The sequence below is a fragment of the Magallana gigas genome, chromosome 3 (assembly GCF_963853765.1).
Source record: "Magallana gigas chromosome 3, xbMagGiga1.1, whole genome shotgun sequence".
Classification (NCBI taxonomy): domain Eukaryota; kingdom Metazoa; phylum Mollusca; class Bivalvia; order Ostreida; family Ostreidae; genus Magallana; species Magallana gigas.
In genome coordinates, this window is record NC_088855.1 from 49384648 (window position 1) to 49402032 (window position 17385).

A 17385-nucleotide genomic window follows, 5' to 3' on the forward strand; every position below is an offset into this window, starting at 1 on the left:
GGTAGGGGATTCTAAAATAAATTGCTAAAATTAAGGGCGAACCTTTTTACAAGGAGAAAATATCACAAAACTGTGAAATATGATGTGTGTCTTAAAATATCTTTTCAAGAATCACTGTACCAGATATAGAAATGCCAATATTTATGCTATAATAGTGCAGCTTCTGAATTGTTAAAACTGTTGCTTCCAAACCAATACAAGAGTCCCAAGATTGGTTCAAATTCAAACATAGAAATGCAGGCAGAAAATGTTTAGAAATCGTCTCCAGAATTACAGTGCTACAATTTGTGATATTAATATGCAAGCATTTAGAGATAATTCATATTGTTAAATGCACAAAATGTGACCCCCAGACTTATATTTGGACATCAGGAGAGGTTAATCATGTAGTTCAACATATATAAATGTAGAGGAATCTTTTTATAATTATAAACAGTTCGATCGTTTTTCAATCTTGTTATCTTTGATACGTCGAGGCCAAGGATAATAATATTGATCATCTTAAATTTTAGGAATACATAAAATGTCGAAGAAAGTAGGCTACTTTTTATATATTGTATTCATGTATTATAATTGTATCTTGGAACGTGTGAGGTTTTTTTTATACTTAAACAGGGATAAAACATTCAAATAAAAATTTATTTAACACTTTGTGTTATCAGGATACTTCCTAGTAAGGAGAATCAAGTTGAATTTTTTGAAATTAAAGTTTGTTATACGGTGTCATTGTAGATTATATCATTTTGTATCACCGAGAAAAAATCTTCTAGTTTATAGAGGGACCTTTAGATATGTGTTGTTTTTATTTTTGTGCCATATTTTTATTAACTTTCGAAAAGGTAACATGAATAAAACACAAATACAGTAGGATTCGTTATCTGAAGAAAATAAATAAAAGTAAATGTACAGGTAACTTTCTAGAACAGTGAACAAGTCAAAATTCCAATTATGTAAATTGATAATTATGATTTTTTGTTTTTGTTCTTGATTTTATCTAATTATTATACTTAACATATTATGTCCATTAATCTTATTTTAGAAAATCGTAAACCAATTTAGATAAATCATGAAAGTATTACATAGCATACTTTGTTTTTATATGTGATGAAATCGGATGATTCAAAGAAAAAAAATCTTAAATGTCAAACTTGATAAAAAAAAATTACTATTGATATAAACACGTTTTGCCATAATCAGAAGACCCTGGCAAGTTGGTAAGCCCTGGGATCAAGAGTGGGTATATGGGTAGCCAATGAACGTCAACACGCCGACAGGGCATATAAAAGTGACAGTTTAGCAGCATGACGACCAGACGTGAACCGGATAAGAGATAAAAAGGTAAGACCTTTTCTTTAGGTTGAGAATGACATTATCTTTTCAATATTTGATTTTTGTTGTAATCTGCAAGGTTTATGTATCCTTAGAATGAAGCACATTGGAGTTCTCGCTGTTTTGTTGGTGGCTTTGATTCTTGTCCATGATGGTAAATATAATATCCAATTAATATCGCAGTGAAACTTCTTTCTTTTAAATTGTTTATTTTGTCATGCTACAATGAAAATTTAGAACCCTACTAAAAGTAGATCACAGTTAACGACAGAATAGCATAGACACAGAGCCTTGGCAATACGAGGACGTAAAAACGTTAATTCTAAATTTCGAGAAGTATTGAATCGAGTATACTAGTAAATTTATGTGGAGTTGATTTTGCATTTGACGGACATTTACATGTTGTAAGTGAACAAAGCAAAATTCGGACAGTTTGAATACATGCATTACCAGTCATTTTTATTTTATACAATTTGTAAACAGGAATTAACGTAAAAAAATTTGTTTATTTTCTTAACTGAAAAATTTAATTAAACGGAAATATCAAAAGCATGTTATACTATTTGTATAGAACTAGAGGCCTTACAATATAATATTTTTACCAAAACATAATTATACTTGATCTTTCATCTCAAGTAGTCTATAGGGAATTAAACACATGAAATAAGATATTTTACTAATGATTTCCTTCAATAAAATTTGCTAATACGGTTTCCTGTCATTGTTCTCATTTGTGGTCCGTCTAGAATTTTTCATATAGTCTTAACGATTTTCTGTATTTCTTGGATCTACAGTAAATATTGATGAATAGGTCAAAACAATCTATTTGATTATTGTTAGATTATTGATCCGTCTTTTTATCAAGGTATCTACAATTCGTTATTAATGCTTTTTCTTTTTTTTTAATAAGATAAAACACAGAAGAAATTAATTCATTTTAAAATTAAAAAGACACTCGCTATATGATTTTAATCGAATACCATCAAAATTAAATGTCTTGTTTGTTTTATTCTTTGAAAAGTAATGATATTTAGGAATTTTTCAAATCAAATGTAAAACTGACAGTTTTCATAAGACTTTTTGATAATTTGCAAGCGTTATTCATTTTCTTAATCTTTTAGTTTGGTTGGCAACAAATTAGGCGAAAAATTCTTAAAGCGATTTGTTTTCTTCTATGTTATTGGTAATATTGTTCTGTCGTCATCTCTCTCTCTCTCTCTCTCTCTCTCTCTCTCTCTCTCTCTCTCTCTCTCTCTCTCTCTGAGAAGTACTGTCTTTTGTTTTATATATTTGTAGACATAATTGGTACTTGAAGATTACTTATTTGTTTTTCATTTTTTCTTAATTAAGCTTCGCCTATTCATAATCAACGAAAATGCATTAAAACATTCCGAAACTCATCTGGATTTTTTTTTCGATTTTACAATCTTGCGCGTGCGCATTACATTCACACTAAATCACAGGAGGCTCATCACGATGTTCAAATCAGAGAAGACAAAATTAAATACCAAGTTGATATATATTTGTTATTTTATAATTTCTCTCGTAAGAAATCATAAATACATGTCTATATGAACAGAATATAGAGCATTTACACGTATTATTGTTTCTGAGTTCATCCACAGACATAAGTAACAGTTATTTATTTCTCTGGTTTATCCATGCAAATGTGATATTGTGGAAACATAAATTAAGGCAAAGAAATATTTGATTCCATGCAAAATATTCATATTATATTTCTTAGCAGAGTTTGGATACTAGAATGTGCAATCGTTAAAATGATAAATATCCTACGGAGTAAAGGACCTGCTTTAACGATAGATTGCGTTCTGTGTTTTGTCTCTGTAGCTGTGCATTTACTATGAAAAATCCAGAGAGTTCCAAATGTCAACATGGTGTGTAAATTTGAAGCGAGTAAGAGACGTTGGTGAAGAAAGATGTTGAATTCTTCATATTCTAGCTAACTTAAAGATTTTTCTTCAAAGATTTTCATATGTAAAATTTACAGTAAATATTTTGTACCCCTAAGAAAATCATATTTTAAATATATAATTTTTCTGGGGGAATAAATCTTTATATTTCTCAAACATTCATGCAATAAAAGTTTTATTATACCGAACAATAAATGATTATACAATAAACGGCGATTTTTAATCATTTTTCGACTTCTCTTTGTTTCATAAATTTGAATCAAATATAGTACAATTTCTTTTTGTAGCATAGAGAGAATTTAAATGATTAAATATTTTTGATTTCATCATATTAGTCAACATCGTATGCTCCTATTGGCTTTTTTATACCTTTGGGATAAAAAATCCCGATATTCCAAAGAGGTGATACACGATATTTGTCGCCCGATCACATGACTCTCTAGACTAATCAGATGACACATTATATAGAATAATCATAATGAGGTATAATAAAACAAACTGTTAACCTCCCACGCAGGCACTATATACATAATGTTACTGTTAAGTTTTCTACATTTTAGACTTGGAATCCATATCTAAGTTAATTTTAACCCTGTAAGGTGTTTCAGTCCTGTTTTATTATGTAATTTTGACTTACTCTTTAAAGCGCTTGAGGGTTTTTTTGAAAGATAATGTGCTATATAATTGTTATTATTATTATTATTATTATTATTATTTATTATTATTATTAATATTATTATTATTTATATAATGTCGTCTTTTGTTTTGATATCTTATCGATATTTTCCTTGTTTTCTTATCGTTTAACCAAGAACAAAACTTGTTCAATGCATATTTTATCAACATTTGTAAACTCTTGTATATTTGTTAAAATTGAAGGACAGTGTCAAGATCCAAGCTCTACCACTGCTGCATCTGCAAGTGGTAATGGTAATGGTAATGGTAATAGTAATAGTAATTCACAAAGCGGCAACAGTAATCAAGGAGGCAATAGTGGTAATCAAGGAGGCAATGGATCGGGCGGTGGAGCGTCAGGAATTACCGGAAGTGTATTACTGACTGCGCTTTCAATTGGTTTCCTATGTTTTATGAAGTTAAAGTAAAGACATTTCCACAACTTTTCTTTCGAACTGTTGTTGGCAACAATTATAAACAGTTGTCACAAAACTGACAGAAATAGATACACGAACATCAGTACCGGAAATCAATTCAGCCATGTTTGTTTGTAGACATAAGACATCCTCTAATAAAACCCATGCATTGCTTGTCATAATATATATAATATTATAACAAATCCTACACTACGGAAGAAGAAATGACTATTGATATATTGTGTTGTACGAGTATCTTTTCTGTTTTTAATTAGGATTTTGTATTAGAAGCGTGAGACGTAGTCTGTAACATTGTAAATCTTTAATAAATGGTTAATTTGATATACTCTTCTATTTTATATAGACATTTCCATCGTATATCATCATTTCCATATATATATATATATATATATATATATATATATATATATATATATATATATATATATATATATATATATATATATATATAAATCGGGTAATTTGTATCTAGCAAAAAACCCTCACATTTACGAAAATACAGAATTGCTTGTGATGTTTATCATATAAAAAAATCCCTTACCGATTTGACTGATTGGATTAAGACCTCAAACATAAACATGATAAATTTCTTCAAACTTTGATTTTGTGATAACTCCCTATTAGATTGTTTGAGCTGGGTATAAATCAGGGTCCTCCCTTTTGTTTATAAATGTGTTAAGAAAATGAGAAACGTGGGATACTGTGAAATGTATACAGGTAGGAAAATCTCCAAAATCAATATCACATGACCTCTCCTATTCCCTACTTTCAGGAATGCCGGCGTTTATATCGACATTCTGATGGAACTTGTCATACTAAAATTGATTATAATCTTCATGACATAAAAAAACAAAATTTTCAGGATTTGATATAGAAACAGTGTGAAATGGAAACATTTTGATTTATCTATTTTATTCTGATCAATTTTGGAGAGGTGTCAAAATAACTTGTTTTCTTTTCACATTTGTATCGTTAAACATATGAAAAATTCAGATGCAATTGCCATTCATATTTACTGTACAGAACCTTATTACATCCGCTTTAAAATTTACTATGAACATAAATTCTTTATCTAATGTCCATATATTTACGCAAATAACTTAAAAATTAATTTAGGAGTTTAACAAAATTGATCGAAATTTAAAATCTCAGGCAACCTGCAAATTCTTTCAGGATCTATATCGACGTGCTTTTATCTTTGACAAGCTCTTTGCTGTCAAAGGCAACCAATGGTAAAAAGCGGGCCCAGTTAATTCAGAGCATACAGTGGACCTAAGTTCTTATTAACATATTTTCTTACAATGCATCTTATTCGCATCATCATGGTTATAATCGTTTAACCGTTGATATAATGTACAACAGTATTTATTTAACATTTCCTTCGATGTCCGTAAGGGGTCTAAGCGACGTATTTCACATATCATACGAGTCCATGAGAGTCACAAGTTCTTTGCAATTAATCCAATGACTCATATAGAGTAAAAGGAACAGCACCACAGAAAATACGTCAATGACGGGTATCAATGACAAAGCTAGGAACGGTACCAGTTGTGTTTCCTTATCACCTATAAGTGTTGCCAACTCTTATAACCGGGGTGGGGGTTACAATGAAGGAAGCATGATAGGTGAACATTTTTTGAGACGTTTAATTAAGCTTTTTTAAAAAGAGTCGTTTGTAACAGCATCTTTAAATATAATTTTACACTTCACTTTTTCGATTGATCAACATAATTTTACGCAATTAGTATTTTCTACCCTTTCTTGCTAATGGATTGTACATGTAACGGACTGTATCTTCCTGGTGAATAATTAAGGCACGTAGGAAGACGCGAAGAGGATTGTCTTAATTCGGAAGTAGGATCTGTAAATAATGATGGTAGCGGAGTTTGGGGGTTTCGATCGTAGGATCTGGAATAATGGTAGTAAAGTTGGGGATTCGGTCGTAAATCAGGAAAGATAATTGCAAACGCCACTCCTGGAATACAACTCATCCGATACCACTAAATCTTTAAGTTAATCTCGTTGGTGTGATATTCTTTTTGTATTTACTTGTGTCTTTACAATCCAATTCTTTTCTTATTAATTTGGCTTTTGGGGAGGGGTAATACCACTGTATATGGACATGTACGCGCGATGAAAAGGAAAGCAACGTTACAATTAAAGAGTCTAGAAAATCTTAATAATTCATAGAAGTCACCTTCTTTACCTCGTCATTGGAATTTTGTTGTATTCTGCCAAAGTTTATTACATGAAGTTAAATAGAGATTCCCAAACACATATTAATAAACATAATGTCAACTTGAATGTTCAGATCATGGCCATGCAACGATTTTATAGTGGAGAACATGTTATTTTCAAGGTCAACATTTCACACATGAATATCTTCCTCCTTATAAACAGAACACACTACTTCCGGAGAAAGAAACGTTTACTGTTGTATACCTTGGTACTTGCCTAAACCGCGGGTCACTCCTAGAACAAACTCGGCCATGTTCAAGAGGAAAGTATCCTTTGCTATATAACCAAATACATTTCCAGTTGGAAGTACTCTTTGTTTTGAACAATCGGCTTCGGGTACATCTAGGCCTTGTAAATGTTATGCTGGTAAAATTGCAACGCATTTTAACGAACTGAACATATATGATTTATACATATCGTTAAAGATGAAAACAAGCAACATACGTTGATCATACAAAAGGAGAGTTGTGTGTCAAAATACCTTAACGAAACAATATCAATTTATTTCTTCTCAGAATGAGATATAGCAACATATGTGTTTAAAATACGTTGTATGTTTCACAAAGGCACATATATACATATATGGTGTCAACACGTCGAAAAATTTGTTCCTCTTTAATCAAAACCTTGATTAAAATACTTTACCAGGTAAAATAAAAATGGGGAATAGTGTATAAACTTTAAAAACTACAATGAAAACAATGTAAACACCTGTAAAAAAATAACAATGACCCCGGACATTAATATCATTTAAAAGAACAGCGCAGGTGCAATATAATATCTTCCTATCCTGTATCCCTATCGGTATTACCCAACTAGAAGACACAGGTGACAGCTTAAGGTAGGCAGAATTTAATAAGGTTCATAAAATACTATTCATATTCAAATGCTAAATGTACATGTATTAATGAAGATTAATTATGAAAACGTTTATTCATGTCGGCATATTCATTCGTATATTAACGTCATATCAATAATTTGTAAAGTATTTGTGCGAAAGCGTTGCCCCCCCCCCCTTTCATTTTTCAGTTTTAACAGATGAAAGGAACATATTTAATTTTTTTTAATTTTGCATATATATATGTGTGTGTGTGTGTGTGTGTGTGTGTGTGTGTGTGTGTGTGTGTGTGTGTGTGTGTGTGTGCGATAAGGTTTTTTCTTCTTCAAACTTTAAAATAATTGTGCTTTTAGATGAAGAAATTTCTTCCGCTATTTGTCGCAGCTTTTCTGCTCGTAAACATGTTTTACCTCGGAGAAGCAGGTTTGTCTCACTTAATATATTCGAATTCGAATTTCATAAACTTTGATTTACTATCTAAATCTAAGATATGGTTTTAAAAAATCGCTTTTTTTTATTTTAAAGCATCTACGACGTCTGTCGTTACTACCACACCCGCGCCTCAGCCGACGACCACGACGCCTCAGCCGACGACTGCCGCCTCAGGGGGCGGGGCTCTCCTCGTATCTCACGTGGTCTTTTTGGCTCTCCTCCAGCTACTGATTTAATAAATGATCAATGAAACTGTCGCAGATTAAGAATCAAAATATTTGAAAGTACAATTTTATTGATGATTTTTTTTACATAGATACCAATGTTCAAATGTTAACTTTATCCACGGTGTAAAAAAGTGAAATTCAAACGGTTTTATAAAAATTAATGTGTTTTTGTGAGGAAATTATATGATCAGTTGAAATCTGAATAAAGAGTGACAAACGGTATCTTCTAAATGTGTCCTTAGTCTATAGTACTTGTTTCCTCAATGTACAAAGCTGTGATTTTTTTTTATCTTAATATATGATCATTTTTCACATATAAATATTACCGCTTTACACGGAAGATTTTTTTTTCACTAAATATCCCAAAATTTGTATTTTATTTCTTAGCTGATCCACAGAAAACATAATTGCTAGTGCTCTCGAGCGCTAGCAACTACGTTAGTCTTTTTCACTGGAATACGCATGCTCGACTCATTAGCAGGGGGTTCTGGGAATACTGTACTACGATAGATAAACTGTACCATTTGAATTTCGTTTTGTCATCTTCATATGAAGTTACTTGTTTTATTGTAAATGTAAAAAAGTAACAGTAGCTCAGATCTTAAAATGCAAAGTTATTTCCAATATTATGATAAAAAGCTATCTTTATCTTAAATTCCTTCAAGCTCGGAAAACAACTTCGGATATGTTTTCCGAGCTTGTCGGAAAGTTCCGAGAAGATACGATTTCTTCAAAAAGGAACCAATGGTTCTTGAAAATTTGATGGTTACAGCGCTAGCTCACCAATTTCTTTAAAAGATAAGCTTGTATAGCATTATGATATTTCTTTGGATAAATTAGATATTCTTTGCACATCTTTTCAGTATGAACACAAAGAAAACATGAGAACTTTAAATAGGCGGGTCCTATGTAATCAACAGAGGAGAAGACATGATCTAAGTCAAAAACTATATACGTTTGATAAATGTCGTTCTTAATTTACATGAGTCTTTAATTTAAAACGGCACCTTTGCTTAATATTTTGGTATATAATCACACAGTGGAAATTCATTTGCTTAGAAAACTTATTTGAAAATTATAATAATTTTTATAAAAATTTTAACTATAGCCTTTTTGTTAGATTCTCAGTTCATATTTTTGGGGGCAGATTTTTATTTGAAGATTCTAACAAAGAAGATGTGCTAACAGATGTCCCCAAACCTACCCAATTACTTCCTGATTATATAAAGAAATGTTGTAAACAGAGATATAATCTGTAATGTTCACATTAATTTAAACTGTTAAACAAGCATCTCTTTTTTAACCGTATTAGAACCATTTTAACAAGAGGTTGGACTTTGGGTAGTTGTGTCAAACAGCAATGTGACGTAGGCCTGTCTATTTCATTGCTGGCCACTCAGCCACTGCTCTTTGAAATCGACAAGATTTGTCTGGCTTTTGAGGCAAGACTACGAAATCGGTGCATATTTCGCTTGAAACCGCGTCATTTTTAACTTGTTTTGATGCGAGAAATAGACAGCTACGTCCAACCGAAAGTCCAAGGTCTTGTTATAATGGTTCTAATCATTTTCAATAACAAAAAGTATTGTTTATTTCATTAAAAAGTAAACCCTTTCCAAAACTTCGCTAATCTTTGGTCATCATTACATGCATAACTATTTCGCCAACGCAAAAATTATGTTTACACTGCACAAATTCCATTTAGGACCATAATAGACTAGTCTGTATGAGTTAACCTGAACCTGCAGGAGATTAGTATCACTCACTCTAAAAAAATATATCCTATGTGTAGCAAGTTTGCTTTCTGAAAGATTTCTCTTTTCTATGAAAAAAAAATGGAATCAATAGTGCAGAGATAGATTGCCATGTCATCCTCCGACAAACCAGTCAACCCCCCCCCCCCCCCCCCAAAAAAAAATAACCCCTCAACTGTAATTTGATAAAAACAAGATGCAATACATTCATTTCAGTAATATTGATTTATAAATAACTTTCATTTGTCTTTACTTTATACATCTATCATCTTTACACATACAATTATACAGTACTTTCAAATCACAATATAAAATACATAAACAGCAGTCTTGGTCAAGATATACAACACAATTCCCCGGTCAATAGACATTCCCTGACAGTTAGTCTAAGATCCTGCTTCTCCCACGTGTCCCCTACTTTGTTCAGATGAGTGTCTTTTCGTGCTTCAATGAATTCAGGAAGTGGGGCTGACCAGTTTTCTGGGGGTGAGGAACGATACTCCCACACATTGTTAGCTTGCATCATTTTCTTTTCATTGTCCATTTTCTGTTTTTCATAAGCTATAAGGTCATTCTGTGAAAATGAAATTCCAAAATTATAAGAATTCTCAACAGATGATTACAAGAATTATTATATAAATTATAAATGTTTCAGAAAAATAAATTTGAAAAAACAAACAAACAGGGACAAATGTTAACAAACTAAAGAAATCATTCAAAAGTCAATGATAGGCAATCTCAGTGGGCACTGTTTCTTTTGTTTGATGACAAGAATGATGACAAGATAGTGAGGTGTATATAATAACCATTGATAATAAAACAGTGGCGTATCATTGTACGAACCATGGCATCCAACGAGTCCTCTCCCCCTCTCTCCATAGCATTACATTTTTCAAAGACATTCAATAAGGGAGTGCAGTCCGTGTCCTTGCCATTGACATAGCGCTGTCTGATACGTGATGGTGCAGCTGTGTAAAATAAATGTACATTGTATGATACATGTATACAACATGGTCATATAATACACTGCCCTGAGAAAAGCAACAACTCTGTAGAAATTACTCTTCAATTTACTAAAGACATTGTAAGGAAATATCAGGCATTAAAAAATGAGAGGGTAGTATTAGGGTGGAATCCTAATATAAGATATTTCAGGGGAAATAAACCATTTTTTATCTTTCTTTTTGCTGTAAAGCAAGAAGAACAAATGAATTTCTGTATTGACTGACATTTTACATGTACCTTTGTATGCCCAAAAGGGCCCAGAATTTGGAAATAAAATTATCTTATCTTAGAAAGAACATTATACCGTATAAAGAAATAAAAGATGAAATGGGCTGACTATGGTTGCTCTGAAATAAAACCTAAATCAATGAATTCACTAACAAACATAGCCTGTATAATTCCCAGTAAACAAACGATTTATCTTAGATTGAACGTTTAAGGGACTTGGACACGATTTGAGCTCAACATTTTAAAATTCATTTTTCTGTTTTAAATGTTTAGAATGGATAATATGGGTATTTATAATGCTTTGTCAAAATTTGAAAGTCAGATATTGAGTTATAAGCAAGATACAGAGTTTGGAACTCTTTGTTTCTAAACAAAGCTCGAGCCTTGTTATTGTTTAAATATGTGTTTTATTGGTATAAGTTTCAATCAAATGTTGCTTCTTCTATTGATAATATATTTTATAAACCCATTGAATAGGTTTGCCTTGTTTCCCACAAGTTAATATATCAAAGAGATGGTAATTCCATACATTACATTATTTGTAAACAAATATAAAACTCAAGCTTTGTTTACATAACAATGCGTTCTTTCCTTGTATCTCCCTTATAACTTGAATTCTAACATTCAAAGGACTATGTGCGGTATGGTCAAATATCTGCCCCCGATTTTAACCAATTTTTAAATAGTATCGTATAAAAATAAAATCTTCACAAATTATTGTATAGAGGATGCCTATAACTATAATAATGATTTTAGTCATCATTGCTCTTTCGCTGTGTATCTATGACGTCACCTAAATGGCCCAATTCCGGCAAATTTGCAAACAAATGAAAATATTCTCATTTTTGCTCTATATTTTGCATTCGGAAGTATAGAGCGCAGGTCTGCTCAAGTGCGATTTTAACATATGTTTTTCTTCAGATAGTTATACACATTATACTAAAATATGGTACTTGAGCAAGCCTGCGCTCGATGTTTCCCAGTCGAAAAACCATCGGAAAACACCCATATTTTGCTACAAAACATCAATTTATCAAAATAATGCAATATTCATGACGTCATTTCTACATTATGACGTCACTGTGGTGATAACCTTTTACACCTTTATTTCCAATATGATTTTAACTATCTTTCACCTTATTTTCAAGCTCTTTCTAAAACTTTGATTTTGGGGGGCAAAAATTGCATAAAACCGCACTTAGTCCTTTGGTCAATCATTTAAAATGTGCAAGTAAACCATTTTATATATTAAAAATTAAAATTTTGTTCTAAAATCACGTCCAAGTCCCTTTAAAATGCACTTTTCAGTTCATCATTCCAGATCCAGATTTATAATCATATATACATACCAAAGCATGCTTCACATTCTCTCCAGTATGTAGCGCACGGTCTTATCTGGAATCATTCAATAGAAACTAAATTCAATACTAGTCAATTCGATGTACCGGTCAAAAGCGACAATAATGATGAAGAGATGAAAAAAGAATTAAGTAATTGTGACGGTCAGACCGGTTCGAATACCGGCGCCAGATAGCTCAGTTGGTAGAGCACCTGACTAGAGATTCAGGGGGCCCGGGTTCGAATCCCGGTCTGGTCCGTCATTATTTCTCCCATCCCGTTACATTTGGTGCCGTGACCAACCCCTGGAACTGACAGGTGAACTCCTGCCGGGGGAAGAGCCTGGGGTGATCTTCGGGGACGAAGATCATTTAAGGGGGGAGGAATGTGACGGTCAGACCGGTTCGAATACCGGCGCCAGATAGCTCAGTTGGTAGAGCACCTGACTAGAGATTCAGGGGGCCCGGGTTCGAATCCCGGTCAGGTCCGTCATTATTTCTCCCATCCCGTTACATAATCATTTGATAAAATAAATGTTTACCTTAACATTGCGTCAATTAATAACTGTATATATTTGCCCATTATTATCTTTACAATTTAGCATCCCCTTCCCATACGTTGTTTTGTACCAATTTAGCATCCCCTTCCCATACGTTGTTTTGTACCAAGTTTGATTAAATTTTATGATACGTTCGAAAATCCTCTATTGTTAATTTTGTCAATGTGCTATTTTCATAAAAATAAAGGAAATAACAGAACTTAATACTAAAAACAAACATACCAGATTTGCATCGGGGTGATTCTTTATGTATTCCTCTCTACTTTTCACTGTTTCTGGCGAGTTTCCGTTAAAAGACTCCTTGAAGTCGGTAACGGGCGCTGACATCTTGTTTTTTAAAAAGTTAACTCTTACCACAGAAATTCACAAATAATAACGAATATTGTACTTTTAATTGGATAGTTGAATACTTCACTTTTATGAATAATCAAAATAACTTAATTTGGGCATAAGGTAAAGAAAATACTAATAAACTAACAATCTTTACACCAGAACGGAATAGTTTACATTCGAGCTAACAAATGTAATTACTACTTTCACTTTGACTCAATGATGACATACTACGTTTGTCGGTGTTTTTTCTCAAATAATATTTTTTTGAAACAATACAATTTGCATGTGACATACAAGGATGAAGAGCAGTTTAAGCATGACTATTTACAGGTAAAATTAAAAACAGAAAGTTTTGAAACATTTGAAAAATTCAAGTTTTTGCCACTTACACAATCTTAGGTCCTAAAATGCTCATGAATTGATCATTCTTTCTTGGTACCTGTCAATGTATTTGAATGTACCTGTGTGTGGGCATGAAATTACATTAATTTCTCGTATGGATAAACAAAATTATACACTTTTTTATGACTGTAGATATGCATAAAACTTGCTTGCTGAAGGTGTTTCTCTTGTAGATTTATGCCGATTTTTTTTCACCTAAAGTTATTGTCGGAGCATATGTATATGATGTCACGATAAGTCAAGCATGGATTTTATCAAGTTTATTTGCAAAGTGTGTATTACCTTACTCTACCATAAACGTTGCCCTTCATTTGTTCTTTTTACTCTATTCTGAGTATGATTCCGCCTTTATAGTGTACCTCTTTTAGGGTGGGTAGAATCTCAAATTGTGCCATATATTTAGACAATTTTTGGTCTTTTCTTGATGTTAAAGATATTGAGAAAACGAGGTTGTAATACAGAAGAAAAAATTCGGGAAGCATGTCGAGAGGTATGTTTTTAGATTTTAAAAAAATGTGAAATTTTATATTTTCATGTTATATAATATTTTTTTTCATATATTTGGAAATATAGTTTCGACTGAAAATATATAGACAGTATTCTTTTACTTATTAATAAAAACTCAAAATTAATGCATTTTGCCTTCTATCATAAGAACAGTTAAAAAATGTACATATGTTAACTCCAAAAATAGCCTGGTAAAGCACCCTGCACATTTGGGGATTACTATGTTTATATTCAATTAAAGAAGAAATAATCTATCATGATGGTAAATTTTCTAAAACTGAAAAACGTCGCGTGTGTTCTGAACTATTTTTGTAAGATAGCTATTCATACACAACAACCAGTGTAGGACAGGCCAATAAATACCAGTTGATAGCTGATGAAAACAACAATAACATTATTGGATATAACTGTGTATGAAGTACATGTATGTGAATATTTAAACGTAGATTCAGAAAGAAATCAGCAGAAGGCGACATCTGGGAGAAGAGAGTCTGAAAAGGAGGAACGTTATCTCCTCTCATTACACTCCCGTGCATCCCGAAATCTATCATCTGAAGGTTGTCACAAACTTAGAAGAATTTAATTGCTAGGACTGTATTTCAACGGTATTATAAAGTTTAAGGTACTTTTACCATAAACTCTTTTTCTCTGTAGGAAGAGTACCTAGCATCTGAATTTTTAGCTCTAGTCCAGGCATGTAAAGCTAATAAATCGGCGTCACTTGAGGAGATCTTTGACAGAATTAAAGTGGAAAAGGGTAAGTGACCACGTATAAATGTATCACTATTACCATTGATAGTTAACATTTATACTTTCTTAAATTTTGATTGGTTTTCTATGATGTTCATTTATTCCTCGAAGGTTAATTAATATTGTTGCTATTAATATTAGGCAATACACAGTTGATAAAAATTTTCATTGCCATTTTAATCAGCCGAGAGAGTGTATACCTTTCCTATTTTTACGGAGGAGTTCTGCCGCCTGTTTGTTGAAGAACTATCACACTTTGAAGATAGCGATTGTCCTAAAGGCAGGCCAAACACAATGAATAAATACGGGGTTAGGAAGATTCATAAATTAATTTATTTAAAAATATATATCATGTTATTCAAATTTGTATAATTCAATAGTGTTTGAATCACAGAATTTTTTATAGAGGTATCGAATTCACTATATTGCGTTTCAAAATTTAGAAAACATAAAAATATGAGCATTCAACATTATTTTATTCTTTAACCAGGAACAAATGCCTCTGTTTTTATGTTACAAACTACAGAAATATGTATACTTATTCATCACCTTGTCTTCTGCTGTCTTCAAGAATTTTTATGTTGAGTTTTTATAACAGCGTATCTTTATACAAAACTTGAGTGTGAGGAACATACTAGTACTGTAAAATTCTTAATTTACGCGAGTGCTTAATTTTTTTGTATTAAATCGCGAGAATATGAAACTGCATTCACCAATTTTTGTTATTATGTCATACTGTTCATAACTGTCTGAAAAATAAAAGCGAGGATTTTAAAATCCACGACGGTTGCTTCTCGCGATTTTACGCGGAAATTAATTCTTCGGAATCTTCAGTAAGCCAGAAATTTAGGATATTGAAAAGTTGATATCTGCAGATCCGAAGCGGACGAAAGTGATGATAAGAACAAGTTTACGAAAACAGTTTTTAGAATAGTTATCGAGTAAAAAACAACAACTCTTGAACAGTGGAAAGTAAACTCATATTTTGCCATTCAACTCTCGCTAGGGGCTATGTTCTATCCACGTAGAAAGGCAAAACGTGTTTTGGATCATTACATTTCTCTGTTCCTGGAATGTAAGCATGTTGTAATACTTCGATATCTTTGAATCATCCAGGTGTTGCTGAATGAGCTGGGGTTTGACGAGGACTTTCTGACGCCATTGCGCGAGCACTACATTGCCGCCATCACCTCCCTGATGTACCCTGACTGGGGAGGGGCTTCCCTGGACTCCCACAAAGCGTTCGTGGTCAAGTACAAACTAGGTCAAGACACGGACCTGAATTATCACTACGACAATGCGGAGATTACTTTGAATGTGTCACTAGGGAAAACTTTCACTGGCGGCGAGTTGTACTTCGGTGACATGTTCAGACCTCGTGAGACTTCCAACCAAAATGCGAGATTTACTGAGATCTCGCACGTGCCATCTATAGCGCTGCTGCATAGAGGACAACACAGACATGGGGCCTCACCGATAACTAGCGGGGAACGGTATAACTTAATAATTTGGATGCGATCTTCGGCAGTTAGAAACGCGTGCTGTCCCATGTGTTTTGAGGAACCAGATCTAGTTCCGACTGTCGGATTTGGGGACGGATTTACAAAACAGACAGAAACAGTAGATGTTTGTACTGTTTGATTTGATATAATATGTTAAAGTATGTATCACACTCACATCTAATATGTCTTTCAATATAGTAAATGACTAAACGATGTGTTTAACACAGGAAACGTCCTGATTTTTATTCCCTCGCTATCAATGCAATGATATACATGTACGATGAACTTTTTTTCTGCTTCAGACTTAAACTTTGTATAATTATGCCCGTCATTTCCAACATTATTTGATTGGTTTTTTTTTTCAGTTGGATGATATATATCGCTGAAACAGTTATCTCTCATGCAAACTAGAATATCCTTCTTTACCGGTCCTCAACAGCAAAGTCAATATTGCTCAAGGAATCATTGAAACTGTTTCAGTATCATGAAAAACAATTTTTCAGATTAATTCATTTTTATTTATTTATTCATCTTACCAATTCAGATTATTTAATTTTTAGAACAATGATAAATATATGACCCATTATTTTGTTGATTATAATTTCTATTTCCACTCATGCTGGGTTTATGGGTAAAGTTTAAAAGATGTATTCAATATTTATGGCCAAAGTAAGACAACTGGAGAACCTGGCAAACAAGATGCACCGAAATTGTAGACACTGGTTAATTATTTGTTCTAGAAAATTTACTGTTGGAAATAATAAACTGGTTCGTTATATATCCGACTTCTGGCCTTCAATGGATGTACATATTTACTTAATACATTCAGCACGCAAGGCTAGATCTTATCCAGTCTCCTTGTTTCATTAAAGTTTTTTAAAATTCAAAGAATTTTAAATG

The 17385-nt window shown here is 32.5% G+C and overlaps 2 protein-coding genes, 2 long non-coding RNA genes and 1 other non-coding gene across 8 annotated transcripts; 4 read left to right on the plus strand and 1 right to left on the minus strand.

Annotated features, from left to right (window-relative positions):
- The first annotated feature begins 1200 nt into the window (after positions 1-1200).
- On the plus strand, positions 1201-4693 carry LOC109617984 (uncharacterized). Its single transcript, XR_004604309.2, has 3 exons — positions 1201-1338; positions 1425-1483; positions 4140-4693. It is a non-coding gene; the product is annotated as an uncharacterized lncRNA (long non-coding RNA).
- A 2651-nt stretch (positions 4694-7344) lies between these two features.
- Positions 7345-8329, plus strand: LOC105322945 (uncharacterized). The gene is made up of 3 exons (XR_899209.4): positions 7345-7451; positions 7802-7871; positions 7974-8329. It is a non-coding gene; the product is annotated as an uncharacterized lncRNA (long non-coding RNA).
- A 1742-nt stretch (positions 8330-10071) lies between these two features.
- Positions 10072-13352, minus strand: LOC105322946 (synaptic plasticity regulator PANTS). The gene is made up of 4 exons (XM_011421852.4): positions 13214-13352; positions 12444-12489; positions 10705-10829; positions 10072-10435 (listed from the first exon to the last, which is right to left on the minus strand). The coding sequence occupies exons 1-4, from the start codon at positions 13316-13318 to the stop codon at positions 10196-10198; spliced, it is 516 nt and encodes a 171-aa protein (XP_011420154.2). The 5' UTR covers positions 13319-13352; the 3' UTR covers positions 10072-10195.
- On the plus strand, positions 12619-12693 carry Trnas-aga (transfer RNA serine (anticodon AGA)). The gene has a single exon. It is a non-coding gene; the product is annotated as a tRNA-Ser (tRNA).
- A 142-nt stretch (positions 13353-13494) lies between the features above and the next one.
- Positions 13495-17263, plus strand: LOC105322947 (2-oxoglutarate and iron-dependent oxygenase domain-containing protein 2). 4 transcript variants are annotated; one of them, XM_066080158.1, is made up of 7 exons: positions 13495-13654; positions 14160-14216; positions 14680-14790; positions 14888-14990; positions 15168-15292; positions 16100-16643; positions 16851-17263. In XM_066080158.1, the coding sequence occupies exons 1-6, from the start codon at positions 13541-13543 to the stop codon at positions 16622-16624; spliced, it is 1035 nt and encodes a 344-aa protein (XP_065936230.1). In that variant the 5' UTR covers positions 13495-13540; the 3' UTR covers positions 16625-16643; positions 16851-17263. The 4 variants fall into 4 exon arrangements, with proteins under 4 accessions (XP_065936230.1, XP_011420155.3, XP_011420157.3 ...); XM_011421853.4 differs by having other exon boundaries at positions 16100-17263; XM_011421855.4 differs by lacking the exon at positions 14680-14790 and having other exon boundaries at positions 16100-17263.
- Positions 17264-17385: the final 122 nt, after the last annotated feature.